Source organism: Capronia epimyces (genome assembly GCF_000585565.1).
Source record: "Capronia epimyces CBS 606.96 chromosome Unknown aczIQ-supercont1.6, whole genome shotgun sequence".
Classification (NCBI taxonomy): domain Eukaryota; kingdom Fungi; phylum Ascomycota; class Eurotiomycetes; order Chaetothyriales; family Herpotrichiellaceae; genus Capronia; species Capronia epimyces.
The window spans coordinates 1,543,134-1,561,817 of NW_006912909.1; the positions used below are offsets into that span (position 1 = coordinate 1,543,134).

At 54.7% G+C, this 18,684-nt stretch overlaps 8 protein-coding genes across 8 annotated transcripts; 4 read left to right on the top strand and 4 right to left on the bottom strand.

Annotated features, from left to right (window-relative positions):
* Nucleotides 1-362: 362 nt before the first annotated feature.
* A1O3_07451 (oxidoreductase) lies at nt 363-1,497 on the top strand (the record flags this gene model as incomplete). The annotated part of the gene is made up of 2 exons (XM_007737559.1): nt 363-645; nt 698-1,497. 2 exons carry the CDS (start codon nt 363-365, stop codon nt 1,495-1,497), a joined length of 1,083 nt encoding a protein of 360 aa, XP_007735749.1.
* An 831-nt stretch (nt 1,498-2,328) lies between these two features.
* On the top strand, nt 2,329-5,242 carry A1O3_07452 (uncharacterized protein; the record flags this gene model as incomplete). The annotated part of the gene is made up of 2 exons (XM_007737560.1): nt 2,329-4,183; nt 4,233-5,242. 2 exons carry the CDS (start codon nt 2,329-2,331, stop codon nt 5,240-5,242), a joined length of 2,865 nt encoding a protein of 954 aa, XP_007735750.1.
* A 737-nt stretch (nt 5,243-5,979) lies between these two features.
* On the bottom strand, nt 5,980-7,842 carry A1O3_07453 (uncharacterized protein; the record flags this gene model as incomplete). The annotated part of the gene is made up of 1 exon (XM_007737561.1): nt 5,980-7,842. The coding sequence occupies one exon, from the start codon at nt 7,840-7,842 to the stop codon at nt 5,980-5,982; it is 1,863 nt and encodes a 620-aa protein (XP_007735751.1).
* A 1,056-nt stretch (nt 7,843-8,898) lies between these two features.
* On the bottom strand, nt 8,899-10,680 carry A1O3_07454 (uncharacterized protein; the record flags this gene model as incomplete). The annotated part of the gene is made up of 1 exon (XM_007737562.1): nt 8,899-10,680. The coding sequence occupies one exon, from the start codon at nt 10,678-10,680 to the stop codon at nt 8,899-8,901; it is 1,782 nt and encodes a 593-aa protein (XP_007735752.1).
* Nucleotides 10,681-11,949: 1,269 nt separating this feature from the next.
* A1O3_07455 (uncharacterized protein) lies at nt 11,950-12,820 on the top strand (the record flags this gene model as incomplete). The annotated part of the gene is made up of 3 exons (XM_007737563.1): nt 11,950-12,018; nt 12,079-12,261; nt 12,374-12,820. The coding sequence occupies 3 exons, from the start codon at nt 11,950-11,952 to the stop codon at nt 12,818-12,820; spliced, it is 699 nt and encodes a 232-aa protein (XP_007735753.1).
* A 333-nt stretch (nt 12,821-13,153) lies between these two features.
* A1O3_07456 (peroxiredoxin pmp20) lies at nt 13,154-13,991 on the bottom strand (the record flags this gene model as incomplete). Its single annotated transcript, XM_007737564.1, has 4 exons — nt 13,154-13,198; nt 13,258-13,395; nt 13,523-13,799; nt 13,942-13,991. 4 exons carry the CDS (start codon nt 13,989-13,991, stop codon nt 13,154-13,156), a joined length of 510 nt encoding a protein of 169 aa, XP_007735754.1.
* An 832-nt stretch (nt 13,992-14,823) lies between these two features.
* A1O3_07457 (uncharacterized protein) lies at nt 14,824-15,333 on the top strand (the record flags this gene model as incomplete). Its single annotated transcript, XM_007737565.1, has 1 exon — nt 14,824-15,333. One exon carries the CDS (start codon nt 14,824-14,826, stop codon nt 15,331-15,333), a length of 510 nt encoding a protein of 169 aa, XP_007735755.1.
* Nucleotides 15,334-15,668: 335 nt separating this feature from the next.
* Nucleotides 15,669-17,138, bottom strand: A1O3_07458 (uncharacterized protein; the record flags this gene model as incomplete). Its single annotated transcript, XM_007737566.1, has 1 exon — nt 15,669-17,138. One exon carries the CDS (start codon nt 17,136-17,138, stop codon nt 15,669-15,671), a length of 1,470 nt encoding a protein of 489 aa, XP_007735756.1.
* Nucleotides 17,139-18,684: the final 1,546 nt, after the last annotated feature.

The window sequence follows — 18,684 nt, forward strand, 5'->3', positions numbered from 1 at the left end:
TTTGGATCGAAAAATATCATATCATCGCTGCGAGAGAATTAATTGCCCAATCGACGTACAAGGAAGGAGGGCGCGACATTGCGGGCAGCGCAATCAGAATAGGAAACGCTGCCGCTGGAGTCCCGCTCTATATTCGTCAGAGATGACACTGTGGACGCACTGGCACCCGGCACAGAGTCGATGCCAGTTGCATAAGAGCAGCCCATTGCGTCAATTCGTCTAGGAACTTGCAGTACGCAACAGTCTCGAGTCTCGCTTCAAACGTCCCGTCTGTGGTTGCATCTACGTATCAATCCATCGAGAGGTCTGTCTGTGTTGTGCAAGTCGGATCGCTGCGGACGAAGACAACACCAGGTTTGAACATGGCCGGAGGCAAATACAATGTCGGCGTTATTGGGTACGGGCTGAGCGCCAAAACATTTCAGATCCCTTTCATCACTGCTGTCCCGGATTTCAATCTCTATGCGATTGTGCAGCGGCACCCAAAGCCGGAGGACGACGCACGCAAAGATCACCCTTCGATCAAGTTATACGGCTCCGCGGAGGATCTTGTAAAGGACGACCAGGTCCATGTCGTAGTAGTCACGACGGCCCCGGACTCACATGTGCAGCTGGCCAAGCTGGCGCTGCAGGCGAAGAAACATGGTATGTTTCCTGTTCAGCTTGCCGGTGAGCAACCTGCTGACGAGTCCTGCAGTCGTTGTTGAAAAGCCTTTCACCCCGACAGCTGCCGAAGCACAAGAATTGACGGACCTGGCGAAATCTCAAGGGGTTCTCATCACCGTCTATCAGAACCGACGCTGGGACTCCGACTTTTTGACGGTAAGGAAGTACATCGAAGACGGTACACTAGGCAGGATTGCTGAGTTCGAATCTCATTTTGACCGTCACCGCCCTGACCCGCCCGCCGAGAGTTGGAAGGCATACAACACCCCTGGGAATGGCGCTGTATATGACCTGGGCACCCATCTCATGGACCAAGTCGTGCATTTGTTCGGCATGCCCCAGCGTATTACGGGGTTTGTCGGATCACAGAGGGAGGTTAACCCCCACGGATTGGAGGATTCCTGCACTATCTTGCTGCACTACGACAAGATCAAAATGGTGGCTACCGTCAAGGCTGCTGTCGTCAGTCCCGAAGTCAACCAGCTACGCTTCTGGGTTCGTGGAGTCAAAGGATCGTTCAAGAAGTTCCATGCAGATCCGCAGGAGGAGCAGTTGAGAAAGAAGGGGCTCAAGCCAGGAGACGAGGGCTATGGTATCGAGCCGGAGGAGAACTATGGGACCTTGAACATCTGCAAAAATGGGCAGATTCTGAGCGAGGTGGCTCCGACCGTGAAGCCGGCAACCTACGCAGAATATTACCGGCGTCTTGCGGCGGCCCTAGATGGCGACACCTCGCAGATTCCAGTTCAGCCTGAGGAAGCCGTGGGAGTGATCCGGCTTGTAGAGCTTGCCCAAGAGAGCTCTAGGCAGGGGAGGACTCTAACTGTGTGAGGCTGTTCTATGATAGACAACAAATAAACTTGTTTAGACATGCGTTGGCCTGCGCAAGGATGGCTAAGGCTACAGCGGAGCGGACGGCGGGACACGAAAATGCGCCCGACGGTTTCAGCAGTATTATCCATTGTCCGACACCTTGACTTCCGTGACTATTTGCAGAAAGCCGTGAGAGGTTTAGTTTTCACGACAAGAGCCGGCATTCTATTGTGTGCTATCCTGTCTATGTCCAATGGACAGAGCCGAATTCTACATGGCTCGGTTGGCACCCGGTCCTTTCCCCGTGCCCTGACCTTCCGCACCGCATGTTGCCAGATTGAACTCACGGTCAGCCAAATACTACACCTAGAACGGAGCGGAGCTCCAACTCCAACATGCTGCGCTTCCGTGAGGGCTTACACGGGAGGGATGGCGCTCTCGAGGCCATGTGGCACCCCTCCCTTGAGACCATGGTCTAGGGTTTCGTGGATGGACTCGCGGCCTTGTCCATCCACGAAAAGCCCTGACACCTGTAGCCAATATCTACGGGGTGGCCATGCCCAACGTCGGTTTCATACAAGCTCGAGGACGTCTTTTGATGGAGTCCAAGCCCGCTGCGGTCCGGCTCCCAACCTTGCAAAAAGGCCACAGACGATGACGATGCCCTCAGATTTGCCCCGACTTTCCCAGTCTGGCTCTTCGACCCCTTTCAAGTCAGCTCGCCCTTCCCGGATGAACGCTGCACCACCTTCGGGGAACAGGAGACGTATGGACAATACCCGGGATGCAGACCAGGCACTCCCGAGGAGTCCTGTCGAGGAGTCGAACCGACAGAAGGTGCTTGCCCTAATGGAGGAGGCAAGAAAACAGGAGTTGGCACGAAAGGAAGAGGCGAGAAAAGAGGCACGTGCAAGAAAGCTCAAACAAGCATGGAAGATCCTGGACCAATTGGAGTACCAGGACAAGGAAGCAATTGCAACGGAGCTATTGCGGTCCCAGATGGCAGCACGGCAAGAGTACCTGGAAAAATGGACTGAGAATCACGTCCGAGAGTCCATTGCTCCAATTATGCGACGGATGGACCAGGTGGCCACCAAGTTATCTGCTATGGACAACGAACTTACTCAGCTTCTTGGTGGGATAGAAGAATTCAGACACAGCCTGTTGCGACGAGCTCAATCGACGGCACGGCAATTTGAATTTATAAAAAACTCGGGGAGTGTGGATCCAATCCTGAGAGAAGCCGGCTATAAGATGAGAGATGTCGCTTCTGTACTGCTTCCACTGTCGACCTTGCAATCCATCGCGCTGGACCTGGCCCGGCAGGGGCTATGGAATACGAACGTTGCCAATCCGGCCGGAAGGGATATACCGGACTTTTTCAAGGGCACAAAGACATTCCGTGTCCGACGTGCGATGATCGGGATCCTCTGGGTGCGGCACAATCTTATAGAAGATGCGGCAGTCATAGAACAGCAACTCCATCTCCTCCGGAAAATCAGGACATCATACCTTCTGAATTCAGGCGTCCCCGAGGTTTTCGACTTTGACGCCCGCCATACGAGGTTTTATATGCTCACAACCGAGATGGTCAGCAACTCATCCCGAATCACGGCCCATTATCATCACCTGCAAATGATGACCTTTAGTTTTTCTCCATTCCGGAACCGGGCCGATTCAATCCACCACGCTAAACATCAGTTCCTCCCTCATAAAGTCCAAGTTGTCTCTCAAGACATTCACCATCTCTTCAAAACCAATTTCTCGGCTCCGATGGCGAGTGGAATGAGGACAAATCTGGCGTTGCAAGAAGCTCAGCTGTCGAACTTCCGATCCGTCACCATCTTCATCAACAGACTGTTGATAATTGCCGAGCTGGTAGCCGAAGTCGGGGATTCTAGCTTTCTTGGGCTATCATCGGCTACGTCTGAAGCACTTGCAGTCTCGGCTGACGCATTGTTTGCCGCCAGACGCGAGCTGTTCAATTTACGCGACCTTGCGATGTTGTGGAGGGGAACTTCCGACATGTATCTGGGGATCATCCACCGTCCGCGGCAGAAGAGTGCCCTGATGCTGTTTGTTGACCCTCCTGCAAGCGCATCAGCTTTGCCTCGACCGAGTGGGAAGTTTCTGCCCACCGTTACCGAGTACATTCCTCCATGGCAGAGGAACGCACATCTCTACCCTCATCCGGACTCAGCAATACCGGTCCACTTCATTACTGATCCCGACAAGGCTGCCGTCATCTTGCACCGCTTCTCCCGTTGCGAAGTCCTGGGAATTGACACCATAACAATGGCAGGGACTAAGGGAATCCATACTGGGTCGTCGCCGGTCGAGTATCTAATCCTCGCACGGCAAAGGGAAGTGGCAATATTCGCCCTGGGTGTTATGAACCCAGCTGCTGTAATGCACTCTCGATGTTTCAGGCATACACTCGGTAATCCTGCAATCTTGAAAGTTGGCGTCAATCCCGACTTCCAGCGACATATGCTGGAGGACCACTTTGGCATTGAATTGCTCGAGTTCCATGCGTTGGATGAACCCCCTGAACGACTTCATGACCGTGGTAGTTTAGACGACCCCAACTTTGGCATCATCTCATCAATGGTGGCCCAAAGCTTTGGCACTCCTCTGCCACATCTTGATCTGACCCGTGCTATTCGCGAAGTGGGTACAAAAGACCCCGGCGGGTTCTTCACACGTAAGTCTCCGGCCAGATCAAGAAATGCCATGCTGACAAGAGACCTTAGATCTCGCCTCCCGAGCCTATGCTGCTTTGCAGCTGTATCACCTTGCCTGCGGAAAGTTGCAGCTTGATAACCCTACAGCGGTGGCTCAGCAATCTCATCCCTTTGCTGCCTTTGGACCTGTCCAACTTCACGCACATGGGGAAAAGAAAAGCCACCGAGATCAGAGATTTCTTGGTCGATCACCGCCGCTGAGACACCCAAATGGCTCATATTTGGTAGACCTTGCTCACACCATGGCTCGGAAGACCTTTGAGTCCAACAGATGCTTTCATGAGCTGAAGCGAATGTCTAGGCGGATGAGGCCAGCAGTCGTTGAAGATGTTTTGTCAAGCCTCCGCGCGTACTTTCTCTTCACGTCGTTTAGCCAGAATCTCCGGACGCTCGAGGGCTGGGGTGTCCGACACCCGGCCTCGACAATACATGCCATCGCCGAGAAAGCCCAACTGCCCCTCCATCAGGAAGACCGTATAACTTTGGATATGGTCAGGCGGCGGGAGTCGGTAAGCTCAACCCCTGAGTGGATGTTGCCGCCTAGTATCAAGCCACAGCCTGAGACAAAACCTGCTGTGCTTACAGAAAGGAAATCTGTCAAGGCCAGACATGCGGTTTCAAGCAGGGTGGACAGTCGTATGCCGAACCGTACTACCGAACCTGGCACTGTGGCCAGCAGGAGGACCAGAAAGAGCCTGACCTCTCGAAAGCCAAAGAAGCACATCTCTCCAGCAGTTGGAACCCCCAGCGGGCGCTCGGCGTCTAAGGTGCGTGCGACAGCCGAGCAGAATTCCGAGTTGGACAAAATCGAGACATTTTACCGCAGCCTCAACTCGACCACAGCAACCTCGAAAGCCGAGCGGGTTTCCGGTGATGTTACTGGAAAAGCCGATCAGCGAGAGAATCGCAACACCAGCACCGACGTGGCAACTGAATCTAATTACAGACCACCGACGCGTAGCGGAGCCGTCAGAAGATACAAGACTACTCGCGATGACCGCCGTGGCAATGGTCGGTAGACGGGCGGGCTGACCGGCTGGAAATGATGCGGGAGAGGATGAGACGATCAGGCATTGAGGCTTTCTGGCGTCGAAGACGATCACCGTCGGGCATATTCTACATACCGAATATGGGGTATGCGTCTTTCGGGCCCTAGAGGCGCTGGCTAGGCTTAGGAGGCTTACCTGGGTGCTAGGCCCTTAGGATGTAACGCACCCCATGCCCTCAGCGGGGTGAGATGGTCGGTGCCTTGCGGTACTGTACAAGCCATCAAGGAAGATCCTGGTCATTGTATATGGAGATATAAAGAAGAGAGCGCTCAGCAGCGTCCGGAACTTGGTGTAGGCCATGGACATTGTCACGGGAACGGATGAGGCGTCGACCGTGAAGAACATTGCTACGGATACAGTACTCCGTAGGTATCCGTACAGAGTATCCGTACCTAATTTACCCAGCGACTTTCAAATCATTAGGTATGTATGTATGTATGTGTTCTATCCAACCGTGGACAGGACAAGGGTCCACCCAAATCTGTGGGACCTGGACAGTAGCACAGTGTCCCAACAGCTGGCTGGCTGTACGAGTACGGATAGAGTACTCCGTAGCATGCAGACCTGACACCTGTGCCACAAGAGCTCCGCGTCATGTCACTGGGAGAAGAGAACTCAAACAAGGTCAATACGCTGCAGACGGTGATTGTATCTGTGCCGTGGGTAGCTCAAGCTTCGGCGCTTCGCTTCTAAACTAAAGAGCTTCTTCAAGTCCTACCCCAACGCCTCCAGAACTTTCGCTCTCTCCGCCCGGGCCCGGTCAGGTCATCGCGCCCAGCGACGCGCCAGAAATACACAGGAATGCCGCTGGCCACGAACGCAACAACAATGACGGTCTGCAACGGCTGGGCGACGACGGCGCGGCTGACGAGAAACAGGCTGACGCAGCAGAAGATGATGGGCGTAGTGATCCAAGTCCGGTAAGGGCGCTCGAGGTGCGGCTCCCGGATGCGCAGCACGATCAGACCCAACACGGTCAGGAAGTAGAATGTGTAGCCGGCGACACCGTAGAAGGTGATGAGAGTCTTGAACTCTCCCAGGCAGATGTAGACCATGCACAGCACCATGTTCAGCAGCATCGCGTTGACCGGGGTGTAGCCCAGCCCGATGGACTCGTCGCCAAACAGCCGGCCCAGCAACTTCGACAGCCAGGACCGCTCGCGCAGTTTGTTCAGCGGCATACTGATGGGCGTCTCCGGGCCCGAGGTGTATCCGAACCCAATCTTGCCGAACACAGAAGGGAGGTAGCCCTCGCGGCCGGCGACGTAGACAAGTCGGCCGGATGTGAACGTCGTGGCATTCAACGCCCCGAAGCAGGACGCCGAGACAATCAATGCCAAAATGAGCCCGCCGACAGGGCCGAAGACTTTGCTGCCGAACTGCACGGCCACGGTGTTGGATTTGTCAATAGTCTCCTGTGGCAGAACGAAGATGTATGCGATGTTGGCAAGGAGATAGCAAACAATCACGGCAGGCATGGCCGTATGGATCACACGGGGAAGGTCGCGGCTAGGATTCTTGAACTCCCCCGTCACATAGTTGGTATTATCCCAGCCGTCGAACGCCCAGAGGCCGGCGTAGAGCGCGACAGCCCAGCTGGAGATGTCGGTCGTGGTGCCTTCGAACCAGTTGTGGTCCCGCCAGTCTTGGTTAGCCGGGCCGTTGAACGACAGCCCGGTAACTGCGACCACGATGCCGATGATGGTGACGGCGATCAGCGCGAGGAATTTGAAGAACATGAAGAGATCGCCCAGCCGTGCAGCAAAGCGAGTCGAGACACAGTTGAACAGCGTGACAAGCATCAGGGCCACCAAGGCCGGTATCTTGTTGACCCAAGGATTGACATCCTCGACCTCGGCGCCGATCACCGCCCGCACCAGGTATTCTCCCAAGATGATGGCGATGATGGCCGATGACCCGGGCTTGAGCACCAGGATCGCGCTCCAGGTGAAGAGGAAGCCGACAATCTCACCGAAGATCTTGGCCAAGTACACCTGAGCACCTCCATTTAAGGGGATAGCGCCTCCCAGTTCTGCGTACGAGGCGGCACCCGTCCATGCCAGAATTCCTGAGATCGTCCAGACAATCAACGAGGCTCCCGGAGATCCAGTGTGAGAGTTCACTTGTGCTGGAGAAGAGAAGATCCCCGAGCCGATGATCAATCCGACCACCAGGGAAAGGCCATTCAAGTATGTCAACGTTTTGTTCTTCTCCAGGCTCTGCAACGCCGCACGTCGATCGAGGGAAAGGGAAACATTAGACGGATTCCCGAGCGCGGTGTAGCCTCCGCCGGTCGAGGAGAGAGGGAAGAGCGCCGGGGTGAAGTCAAAGGCAGACGACACGGAGTAAGACCTCCCGTGGATGCGGTCGCGAGCCGCCGGGTTCGCGTCGTCCAAAGGGTCCTCGTTCTCGAAGGAAAGACGTTGAGAGGAGACGCCGGATCGGGAAGAGGTCTCGGAGTCGGGAAGCTCATCGGGCTCAGAGTCGGCGAGCGAGGCCAGTTCGAGGGAATCTCGCCCGGATAGCTGCGAAGGCTTCTGGATTGCGGAGAAGCCAGAGGGAGGCGGCATGGTGTTGGGGAGAGTGATCAAGGTCCGAACATCATTTTTCGGGAATTATATCACCAGGGACGACATTGATAGACAATCGCAGACGCCAGCTCGACGTCGGATCGGAGGCTCTAAGTAGAACATTAGGGACGGAAGTTGGGCCAGACACATATGTCGACCATATGTGTCTGGCCAGATGTTGATGGGTTGCCAAGCGTCTACTTTAGTGCGTGGCTAGCACTAGTGCACTGCTAAAACTGAACGTGGAGGACTCGAGATATGGAGAATGGTCCTTTATTGCCCGAATATGGTTGCCGCTTTATAGACATGGCGTTCCGCTACTATTATCCGTATATTCTTGGTCATCAGGCTCCCCCTTTTTGGTGTGCCTTATCGCATGTATTCATGTGAAAGCCATGGGCAAGAGGTCGTGACAGCGTCAGATTCCAAGATCTGTATATGAACCTCCCGGAGCACATCATAATAGGTTGTTGCCAGAGTGGCGTGCCATGAGATGGAACAAGCATCGAGTGTTTTGGCTGCTCCGTTAAGATCGAACACCGTCGACTCGGCTTCCCTCGCTCTCCTCAGATGATGATTGACTGTTCAATGTACGCAGAGAGTTCCACAAAGTCCTTCATGGGCAGGCGATTTTGTGAGTTCCTGGAACCGACGCTCGTGACAGTGTGCGGCCGCGTCCTCGGCCATTGGTGTGCCAGCATCGACGTGAGATCCACCGCCATGGCCGTCGTCATTGCGAGTACCATCAATGTTGCCTCGGCCAGTGGAGCTTGCCATTCTACAACAGGATGATATCTGGTGCGCTGCCTGTCAGAGCTCGGTGCAATTGTGTCAAGCCAGTCGATCATATACTCTCACCTCGTTTGTCAGCCTCAGCAAGGCGAGGCCTTGTCAACGATGGGCGTGAGTTGAAAGGCTGGTCTGCGGGAGGTACCCGAGATCCCGGTCGAAGAGCACGTAGTGAGTGCTGTGCCTGGGCGGCTTCCTCTTGGATGCTCCTGGGCAAGACAGGGATGAAATGGGACAATCTTCTGCGCCTGCCATCCAGCCTCCTCACTATATCTGTCCGAGGTAGGTCTCAAGCGTCAACATTGGCGGTAGCTGAACGGTACACGGAGATACGACCGCAGACTCCTCCAAGCCGTCCGCAGTCTGTCCTGCGGGCTCATATCTGGTTCTATCCGAGATCTCAGGACCTGTCGACCAGCCCTCTCCTCCAGTGCCTCTGGAGCTGGTCAAGGGGGGTTTTGACCTTTCTGGAAACTGTCTTGCCGTCGGGGAGGTTGCAATCGAGGGACTGCAGGTCACCATGGACCGTGACCCCGTAGGACGTACCATGTCCCTCGTGTCCTGGGTGTCATACTCACTGAGCGCTTCTCTCCAGGTGGTCTTCCATCCTTCGCTCAGAGGATCATACCAAAAGAATCGACGCATGGCCGTCTCGATAGAGGTCCATGTGCGAGCCTCTTCAAATTTTGTGCAAAACATCCGGCTCAACGACAGTCCTTCATGGGACAGTGCCGCATTGACCCTCCAAGAACTAATTACAACCATCCAGATCCATATCAAACACGCTCTCTCATCCGGATTCCGGTGTGGCGTGAAGGAAAGTGACCTCGTTAGCTCCTGTCGTGATCCACGGTAGGCAGTGATGGTGGTATGAGAGTCAGTCGGAGTATGAATATCGAAGCTGAAAAGTATGATAGCAAGACATATATTTTTCTCCAAACTATGCCTGGTGGAAGCTGCAGAATGAAGACAAGAACACGCGTCGAAGATATCCGGATAGTCCTGACCTTCCGGCACAGGATCCTTCTCGATTACGAGGGGCAACTTCGAGGTTTTAAAGTGCAGGAACATGCTCACTCTCGACAGGATGTGGATAATATCGACGCCCAGACTGCCCTGGCGAGCTATTGCCGCGAAGCCCGATGGGAGGGTGGAGATGATGGAAAGGATTGGGTCCTGCAAAGGATATTGAGGATATACCCGTTGTTTTGAAGGCTTGGACAGAGGGAAAATGGTCTGCGTCCGGGTCTCGAGCGTCCAGAAATAGTCAAACTGGATGAGGAATGCCTTCACAATCCCACGGAGCCCGAGATTATCGAGGCCACCTTTCATAGCGACCATGAGCGCCACGCCTTTGCGGCTTGACAAGTGATCTTGCTTGTACATGACATCGAGAGACGCCAGCGCAAGCACCGTCACCAGTATGCCATCATCCGGAGGACCTTCTAGCTTCAAAAGTTGATCGCGAAGGATCGACGCGGCCTTGTATCGGTGAAAGTAGATTTCTTGAGATGGGCTGGCGGTGGAACATCGAGCCTTCTCAAGATATGCTTGGCTCAGCGCGACAGCCGCGTGAAAGGCACTCTCATGCGACATAATCACGGGAAACGCCCAGCTCATCGTCGGGTTGGCCACGTTGACCGCTACCAGCAACGGTTGATGCAGGGGCGAGAGAACTTGAGTATAATAGTCAAGCGCCCCCGCAACGCATGGTGTCTGCTGACCGGGGTAAGAGTTGAAAGGGTCGATTCTGGTACCGCCGAAGCCCATTTTCAGGGGGGAGGATTTTTGCAGGGGTGACGATGTCAACCCTCTTCGCTCGTCCACCGCAGGTCCAACCTCCTCAGTGTTGGGCCGTGGGTCTTCCACGCGGTCGTCGTGGTGATACAAAGCATGGCGGGCAAGCGCTTGCTGGCGCAAGCGCACGGCAGTTCTGTACTTGCTCGATACGTGGGACTTTACCGCTCGTCGATGATGGGCACTGTGGGTAGGAGTGTTGTATAACAAGAAGGTGAACGATTTAGGAGAGATCTCATTGTGGCTGGCCATCAGACGAACTCGCCGCTTGTTCGCATCCTAGTTCGAATGTGGCTTGTAGTCGCCGTCGCGCCTCTTACACAGAGCCCAAGTCGGCACGACAAGGCGTACGCTCAAAACACCTCCAGAGGAAAAAACTCGAGTTGTCGTGGTGGAATGTATTATCGCGTCATTTCCAAACCAGACGGCCGGATCGTGGACAAGAATATCGTAATAAGGTAGATTCGGAATGATGGAATATACCAGTGTACCGTTGACGACTCGTGAAGACGGAGGGGAGGACCGGTGGGAGATACTACTCTGTAGAGAGTCGTTGTACAGAATCGTCGGGAAAGTGGGTGGCACGTGGTACGGTGGGAGTGCACGGGCTGAGTCAGCCAGCGTTGGAGTAATTCAGGGTAGGGACCGAGTACTGTCTATACCTCAACAGGCCTAGCGAGGGCTAAGTATAGGTACGTGGGTGGGTACTGCCAATAGACTCTATTGCCTGGCACGACTGCCCAAATACTCCTCCGTATTATCGGTACGCCAAGTACGGCACACCAAATACGAAGTACGGGCAGGCTCGTAATGCAACCTTGGAATCTCCGTGTGAGCCTTATTTATCCCACCCACCTACCACCAGGAATGTCCATAATGGACAGGCGCCGCTGTGAGTCAGCCAAGCGATAACACCGGTAGGAAGAACAGAGCCCGGTCGTTCTACAGAGGGCACGGCGGATCCCCTGCAGTGCAGGATCTGCTGAACATGTTTCTTCCACAGAGACCACCTGCAGACCCTCAGACCGCTCTTATTACGTGAGCATCAGGCCCCTAAGCCCCGCCGATATTTCCCTAGCACCTACCTGGCCCCGACTTGGCTGCTTATCCCACTACGAGTTTGGCGATGGCCGTGGATTCGCTGAGAGACAGTGGACGGTGGCACCGGGAGAGCCATCTGCGGGGAGCGCGACTCAGGCATCCGAGGATTCCAATCCTCTTTGGGAAGTGCAACGGCACCTTCCCATTGGACATATTAGTATACGGAGTACTACAGAGTACAGATACTGAGTTTCATCCAAGGGGTCATCTTCGGTACCATCTAAACCGTGCCTCTTGATTTTGTACAAAGGTCTCGACTGAAGACCTGTCCCTGTCTCAGAGCCCTCGGTGGCGATATGTCACGCCTCACAGTCATCAGAGCCCCCAGTCGAGCACAGGGATACATGGTCTAACACAGCAGCATCTCAGGCAGACCAGCCTTTTCTACCGGTGCAACATTTGTTCAAACTCTCAAACACAATGTCGGAGCGGGCTTCGTACTTTGATTTCATGCCAGAACTCGAGTATGAGCAGACGAGCTCGCCAAATGTACGTGGGATTGTCGAATCCCTTTTGTTTCGAATGTGCCGCTCACATAGTTCTCGGCAGCTCACACATGGCTGGTTCCCATTCGTTCCAGATGGGTCCTTGGGCGTTGATCCTTCCGTCCAGACCTGGGAGTCGATCGATCTCGATCTGTTCGATGAATCGGGCGGGTGTGACCGACCCCCGGCCCAGTCCGCAACCTCGACTGATTCAGACAATGGAGTCATTCCTCGCTCCAAAATAACAGTACGTTCAGGGTCTGACCTTCACCTTCGAGACACGCGGCAGCTCCCGTCTGACCCGCGGGACACGCCCCGATTCCGGGAGTGCTGGCTAACCAACGTCCCCTCCTGTACAGCGTCGAAGAGCCCAGAACCGGGCCTCGCAACGCGCCCTGCGTGAGAGGAAAGAGCGCCACGTCAAAGGCCTAGAGCACCAGCTCACGACAATAAACGAGAAGCACCAAGACCTCATCCGGTCATATACCAAGCAAACAGACCACGTTACAAAGCTCCACCATCGTATCACAGAACTCCAAGCCGAGATCAAAGCTTTCAAGTCGTATAGTCAGCAGAGATTGCCGTCGCGCGGTGCCACCACCGAACCGCTTCTGCCGGAACGCTTCGACGCCTTTTCCGTCACGCGAGGCTGGGACCCGATGCTTTACGATGCCAACGAAGTCGAGTTCGACCTCTCTCAGCCCATCACCGGCAGCGCAAAGCCGCCAACGACAACGGCAACGGCAACGGCAACGACAACGCCAGTTACTCTCCCTGAGTTTGAAGATCTACTGCACCTTCCGTAACACCTAGATAGCGTAACGTTCTTCATCCCGCCGTAGAGATCTGCGAGAGAGGGAAAGTCACGGAACCACGAAACCACGAACATAGGCTTGGGTTAGGCGGGTAGCCAGTTGAATTTGATTCCATTTTCATGTCTTCTATTGTCGTTTCTATCCTGGTCGTACCTGCCTCTACAGTCGATCAGGCCTCAGGTTTCTATTGAGCTGGCGACCGCCGCAGATCAGTAGCACAGGTCCAATCGCCAGTAACGAGCAGAGAAGGACCGTCAGTGGCCGATGCTTTATAGCTTGGAAAGGACGGCCGGGGCTCCGGAAACCTAACACAACGAACTCGAGTTAGAACCCTGACTCTCGGCAAAGCGAATCGAGACGGCCGAGCCTCTGGAACAGCAAGAGCAGAAAGTAAGTTCTGGGAGAAAGGGATAATTAAGTCGACGCACCGAGATGTCTCGTCCAGGCTCCTTCTCCGCATATACAATCTTGCCGTGGTCGATGATGATGGCGTATCGAGCAGTCCTTTCGCCGAGGTTCCAGCCGATCGACGTGGAGAACTTCGCTTCGGGGTCGCTGAGGAAGAGCTGGCCGCGAACAACTGGTTAGCACAATTCACGGCACGCCGATGTTTGGGCCGATGTTTGAGTGCTTGATGTGTCTATCCACGCTTGCGACATGTCTGTCCGCCCATGCACGTCTGAGAAGACTCACAATGTCGTCGTTCTTGATCCCATTCGCCTTCTGCCAGGCACTCATGACCCACGCGTCATTGTACGCGAGCACGGCCACGATGTCGACATTCTTGGCCTTAATCTCATCCAGCTTCTCAATGTACCCGGGCAGATGGCGAGCGGAACAGCCGGGTGTGAAGGCGCCGGGCACTGCGAACAGCACGACCTTCTTGTCCTTCCATTCTTTCGAGGCGGCGTAGTTCTGCGGGATGCCGCACGAGGTAATCGCCGCGTTTTCCGGCGTCCAGGGGACGTATCTGCAGAGAGGAAGACAGCCGGTCAGAACACCTCCACAGAATATCGGGGGAGCGGCTGGAACTTGTGGAATTGCCAGGTCGACAGGGGCGCAGATGAGGCCGAGTAATTCAAGGGGGGTGGGCAGTTGGTGTTCGAACTTACGAGAAGACGACGTCGTCAGGGAACGAATCTCCCGGCTTGAGGCCAGACATGTTGTACTACTGGTGAAAGTTAACGAGCAACTGGGCAGTGGCAGCGAGCAGGCGTATCTGTCAATCAAGCGGTGCTGGATAGAAGAAAGAGAGAGAAGGGCACTGCGGATAATAGTAATACCTAGGTACCTATGCAATAATAGATGCCAGCAATCACCTCACACCGCCGTAGAAGGTCTCCGAAAAGTGAGCGGCCCGCGGTTCATTCTACCCCTCCAGTCCCCGACCGAAATCGGGCCCGCGATCTTATCTTATCGCATAGCCTAAGCCACCGCTGCTTTAGCCGCACAGCTCATGCTGCTTTTCGCCCTCTCCGCCGAACTTGAACAAGAAGCCATCACGGCCAACCGCCGTCCACTTCACCAGGGCCACCACCCACGTCTTGGGACACTGACATAATAGCTCCCGGTCAAGCGCCGTGGAGTTCCAGATGCTTCAATGGATGCTTAGGCAGACCCAACCCGCCTTCTCTCGCATTGTGCCCAGTTTGGGTCTTGATGACCTGCCGTTTTCGTCCTGCTGCTTTTGTGTATCTGTCTAGTCCCAGCCGGCTGCAAGTGGCGATAGATCCTGAGTGTCTGGATTGGACGGAGCAAGACTGAAGGCGAAAAAAGACCAGCTGTGGTCCACCGAGACGACGCTGAGGCCGTTATTCAAGCCACTGCCAACCGTGAGAACACGGGTCATCATTTAGACGTATCTGGGATCGAGGTCGGTGGGAGAGTTAGTTGCCTATATAAACGGGCTCTCTCTCGGACTCTCGGTACCGTTGCTTCTGACACGAGTCAGACATCGAATCTCGCTCTACCAGTATTACTGCCTTTCAGACATCATGGCAGCACTTCGACCCCCCTACACCCTCGAGACCGCACGCAAGAAGGTCAAGTTCGCCCAGAACATGTGGAACACCTGCAATCCGGAACAGGTGTCCAAGGGGTACACGGTCGACTGCGTCTGGCGCAACCGTGGCTTCTTCTTCCAAGGCACGGAGAAGATCATCGAGTTTCTAACCAAAAAGTGGGAAAAGGAAAAGAACTATCGCCTGCGCAAGGAACTGTTCGCCTTCACCGACGACAAGATCGCCGTGCAGTTCTGGTATGAGTACCAGGACAGCCACGACGGCATGAAGTGGAAGAGATGCTATGGCCTCGAAGACTGGACCTTTGATCGGGAATCTGGCAAGATGAGGAAGAGGCAGATGAGCGCCAACGACATCGTGCTCGGCAGAAATGGTGATGGCGTCGCGGTGCCGGAGGAAGGCATCGAGGGACGCTGGTATGTCGATGGCGTGGATGTCGACGATCAGACTGTCACGGAAAAGCTCACCGACACACATTACTGAAATACCGCTTGAATCCTACATCCCATCAGCTCGCCGACACGGCGTGGTAACTGACGATCACTACCAACGTCGGCTTGTAGGGGCATGGGAGGGTGCCATGTCAGGTCAGCAACGAGGTACCAACGCACAAGTCACATTGTGATGATTACGTATATATTCATCCTGGATTGTGTCTCTTGTAAAACTCCTTATAAACCCAGATCGGTAATTCAAGACCAAATGGCAGTAAGGATCGTCAGTCGTAGTCGCATCGCTATCCACAATTCATACACGTCCCGATAATGTATTTGCAAGCTCGAGGCTGCCCGCGGCGTTTCGCCTTTTGGAAGCTGCCGCTATAGCTCGCCTGGGTCTTCCTCAACCCACTCGAAGCTGTCGTCCTCTCCCTCGACAAAGGGAGCCAACCTTGCTTTGAACTCGTCCAGATCCATGTCATCTTCCGCAACGCCCGGGCCGCCGGGTGTCTTGGGCGGGATGAGCACGTTCGGGACTACGTGGATGACCCCGTCGGCGGCGATACCATCAAGCACGCTAACTCGGGTGAAGCCATTGATTTTGATGGTGATCAACCGGCCATATCGACCAATATCGATGCTCAAGCTTTTGCCTTTCAGGCCTGTGGGGAGGTCCACGTGAATATGTCCCTTGGGCACTTTGTGGTGTGGGGGAGACGAGTCCGCATCGAGCTTGTAGATGGCATCCGAGTACAAGGTGACATTGTCGCCGGCGTGGTACAAGATCAACGCCTTGAGGAATTTCTGGCCATACCTGCTGAAGAGGAAAGCGTTGATCTTGGGTCCGAGACGCTGGAAGGCAAAGTTGGAGGGTGCAAACAGCGTGCCTCCGTTGTGGCTCGAGGTGTCGTTGAAGAGCGAATAAAGGCCAGTCTTCTCTAGAGCATAGTCGAGGGTGCTAAACTCTCCAGGTAAGAGAGAAAGTATATCAACCACCTTGGGAGGAGGAAGAAGCAGGGAGTCGAGGCCATGAATGACACCGTTGGTGCCGAAGATGTCAATGGCGACGACGCGGGAGTAGAAGTTAAGGGTTAGGCCTCGGAGTGAGACCTGGGTGGAGATCCGCTGTGGCACTTTGCCAATGTACTCGGCTTCAAGAGCTGTAGGGATGGTACGGCTGACTAACACGCGGCCTGCTGGATAAAACGCCGGCGAGATGTGGTATGTGAGAAGCTTCTTTAAGAATTCCTTGGGTGGCTTCGGAGCGTGCTTGGGGATCTTTTCAAAAGCGCGGTCGGTGGGCGCGAAGACGGTGTAGTTGGCCTTGGTGCCGTTGAGAAGCTCGACGAGATCCGGAAACTCGTCAATGACGGCAGCCAATTTGGTGGTGTACTTGCTCTTGGAGATCAGCTGGTAGACAGTCTCATTGGGGAGGTGGTGATGCGGAGGATGGTGTGGCCTCTTGCCAGGAGGACGGCGGCCCGGCGGGCCATGGTGTGGAGGGCCGTGGTGAGGAGGCTCATCGATCAGATCGAGATCTTCATTGGCAGTATCTAACCAGGCATCACCTGCGAAGGCGTCTTGAAACTGTTCGCCGTACTTGACAGCAGTCTCGTGGGCCGACTCGGCGACCTCGGTGAATCTGTGCTTGGCACAATCGGTGGCCTTGGTGAATTCTTCTTCAAGGTCATCCCAAAAGTTCTCGGCTTTACGAGCTGTCTCCCAGAAGGGATGTTCTGCCGGTTGTTCAACGTCCTGGTTCTGCAGGGACAGAGCTTCGAGAGTGGCATGATCTGGGATCACGAAAGCCGAGGCGGCAGCTACCGCCGAGAGGACTGATAGAACTCTCATGGTGAGCTAGGCGGACGACGGAACGATGCTGCTCTCGTCTTAGAAATGAGGGTGAAGAGGACGATGGAAGAGAGGTGGTGAGAGAGAGGAGAGAGGAGCGAAGGAGCGAAGGGGCGAGGAGTGAGGAGCAGGTGTAGGACTGCAGGATTTGCAGGCAGAAGCGAAAACACAGCCGTATTCGCAATCGAAGTGTAATAATGCACTGCGAACGGATGACATAGGTAAGGTAGGTACGGGATACAATAAATGGGGATTGTGCCGTCCGCACGCAGTCCGCAGTCCGCTGTCCGCAGGACGGGATGTCGCAAGCAGTGTCGCAGAATCACGAGTGAGGAGGCTGGTCGACGTAAGCGGCCAGGAATAGAATGGGACTAGTGCCGCATTATCATGCCATTATCACCAGGCAGGTGCCAGATGCCGGTGTTGGTGGGCTCCCCCACAAGGTCTAAGAGGGCCTAAGGAGCCCTCAGGCCGCTTTGGGGCCACTAGCACTACTAAATGCCACTTTTTAGTGGTACCCCACGCCTAAATTATTGCCTTAGCTGGCGCTTGACAGCTCTAGAGGTCACTAACGTGTACGGATAAGCGCCTAGCATCGCGAGAAATCCGCTTATCACCCATCAATTTCTCCACTGCTGACGTTTGCACGGGCCTGACCCGGCCTGACACTTCGCTGCAGGCGAGACATTCTCCGTACTGTCTCCGTACATATCTGTCTGTCTCTGTGCCCGTCGAAATGAGCTCAATAGTCCTCCATAGTCCCCCGACAGCCGGACAATAGCAGATGGACCCGTGGCGCATCACCATATATGCTGATGCGCTCGCTCGCATTGTCCTTTGCTTCCCTGGACACTGTCCTGCCGCATCAATGGTGACGGTGTGGTTGTTTCATAAATCCATGGGCCAAACCGGCTGCGGTATTTGGCGGTGTTGAGGAAAGCACCCCGTACCAGTTGAGTAGGTAGTTTGTTAATCGTCTTTCGCACCTCTTGCTCCAGCACTCTTCGGTTCTGACTTCTGCTCCCCATGGGCCTGTTGTGCACCTAGGTGTCTTGCTATTGATAAGGAGCGATGGAAGAGTCATGGACGGCCACTGCACCTGCCACGCAAGTTCTGGCATGTCGACTACGTGCCCGCCAATCCTCATCGAATCCTCTCTCCTTCTCGTCCAAGCAACTCAGGCATCGAGAGTCCTTTGCTTCCTCGCGTCGTTCTTTTTGGATCCTTGCGTGCTGCCCGGTTTTTGGTTTTTGGACTCCATTCTCGACTTACCTAGAAACATCCCTCCATGCCCCATGCGCCAGCATTCCTCACCGAGATCCAATCATATCACAGCCGCGAACATCAGGAATCCAGTGACCCTGGCCACAACAAACAATATACTCTTCTGCACTGGTCGACAGAACCGACACTGCTGTCTTGTTCAATGTCCAGTGTAGGACACAAGAAGTGTTGACGGGAAGCTTTAAGCACAATGTGGATGGTTGTGTCAACGATTTTACTGTGCAGGTAGTTCAGGCTCTGTTGGGGGTACCGGCAGAATCAA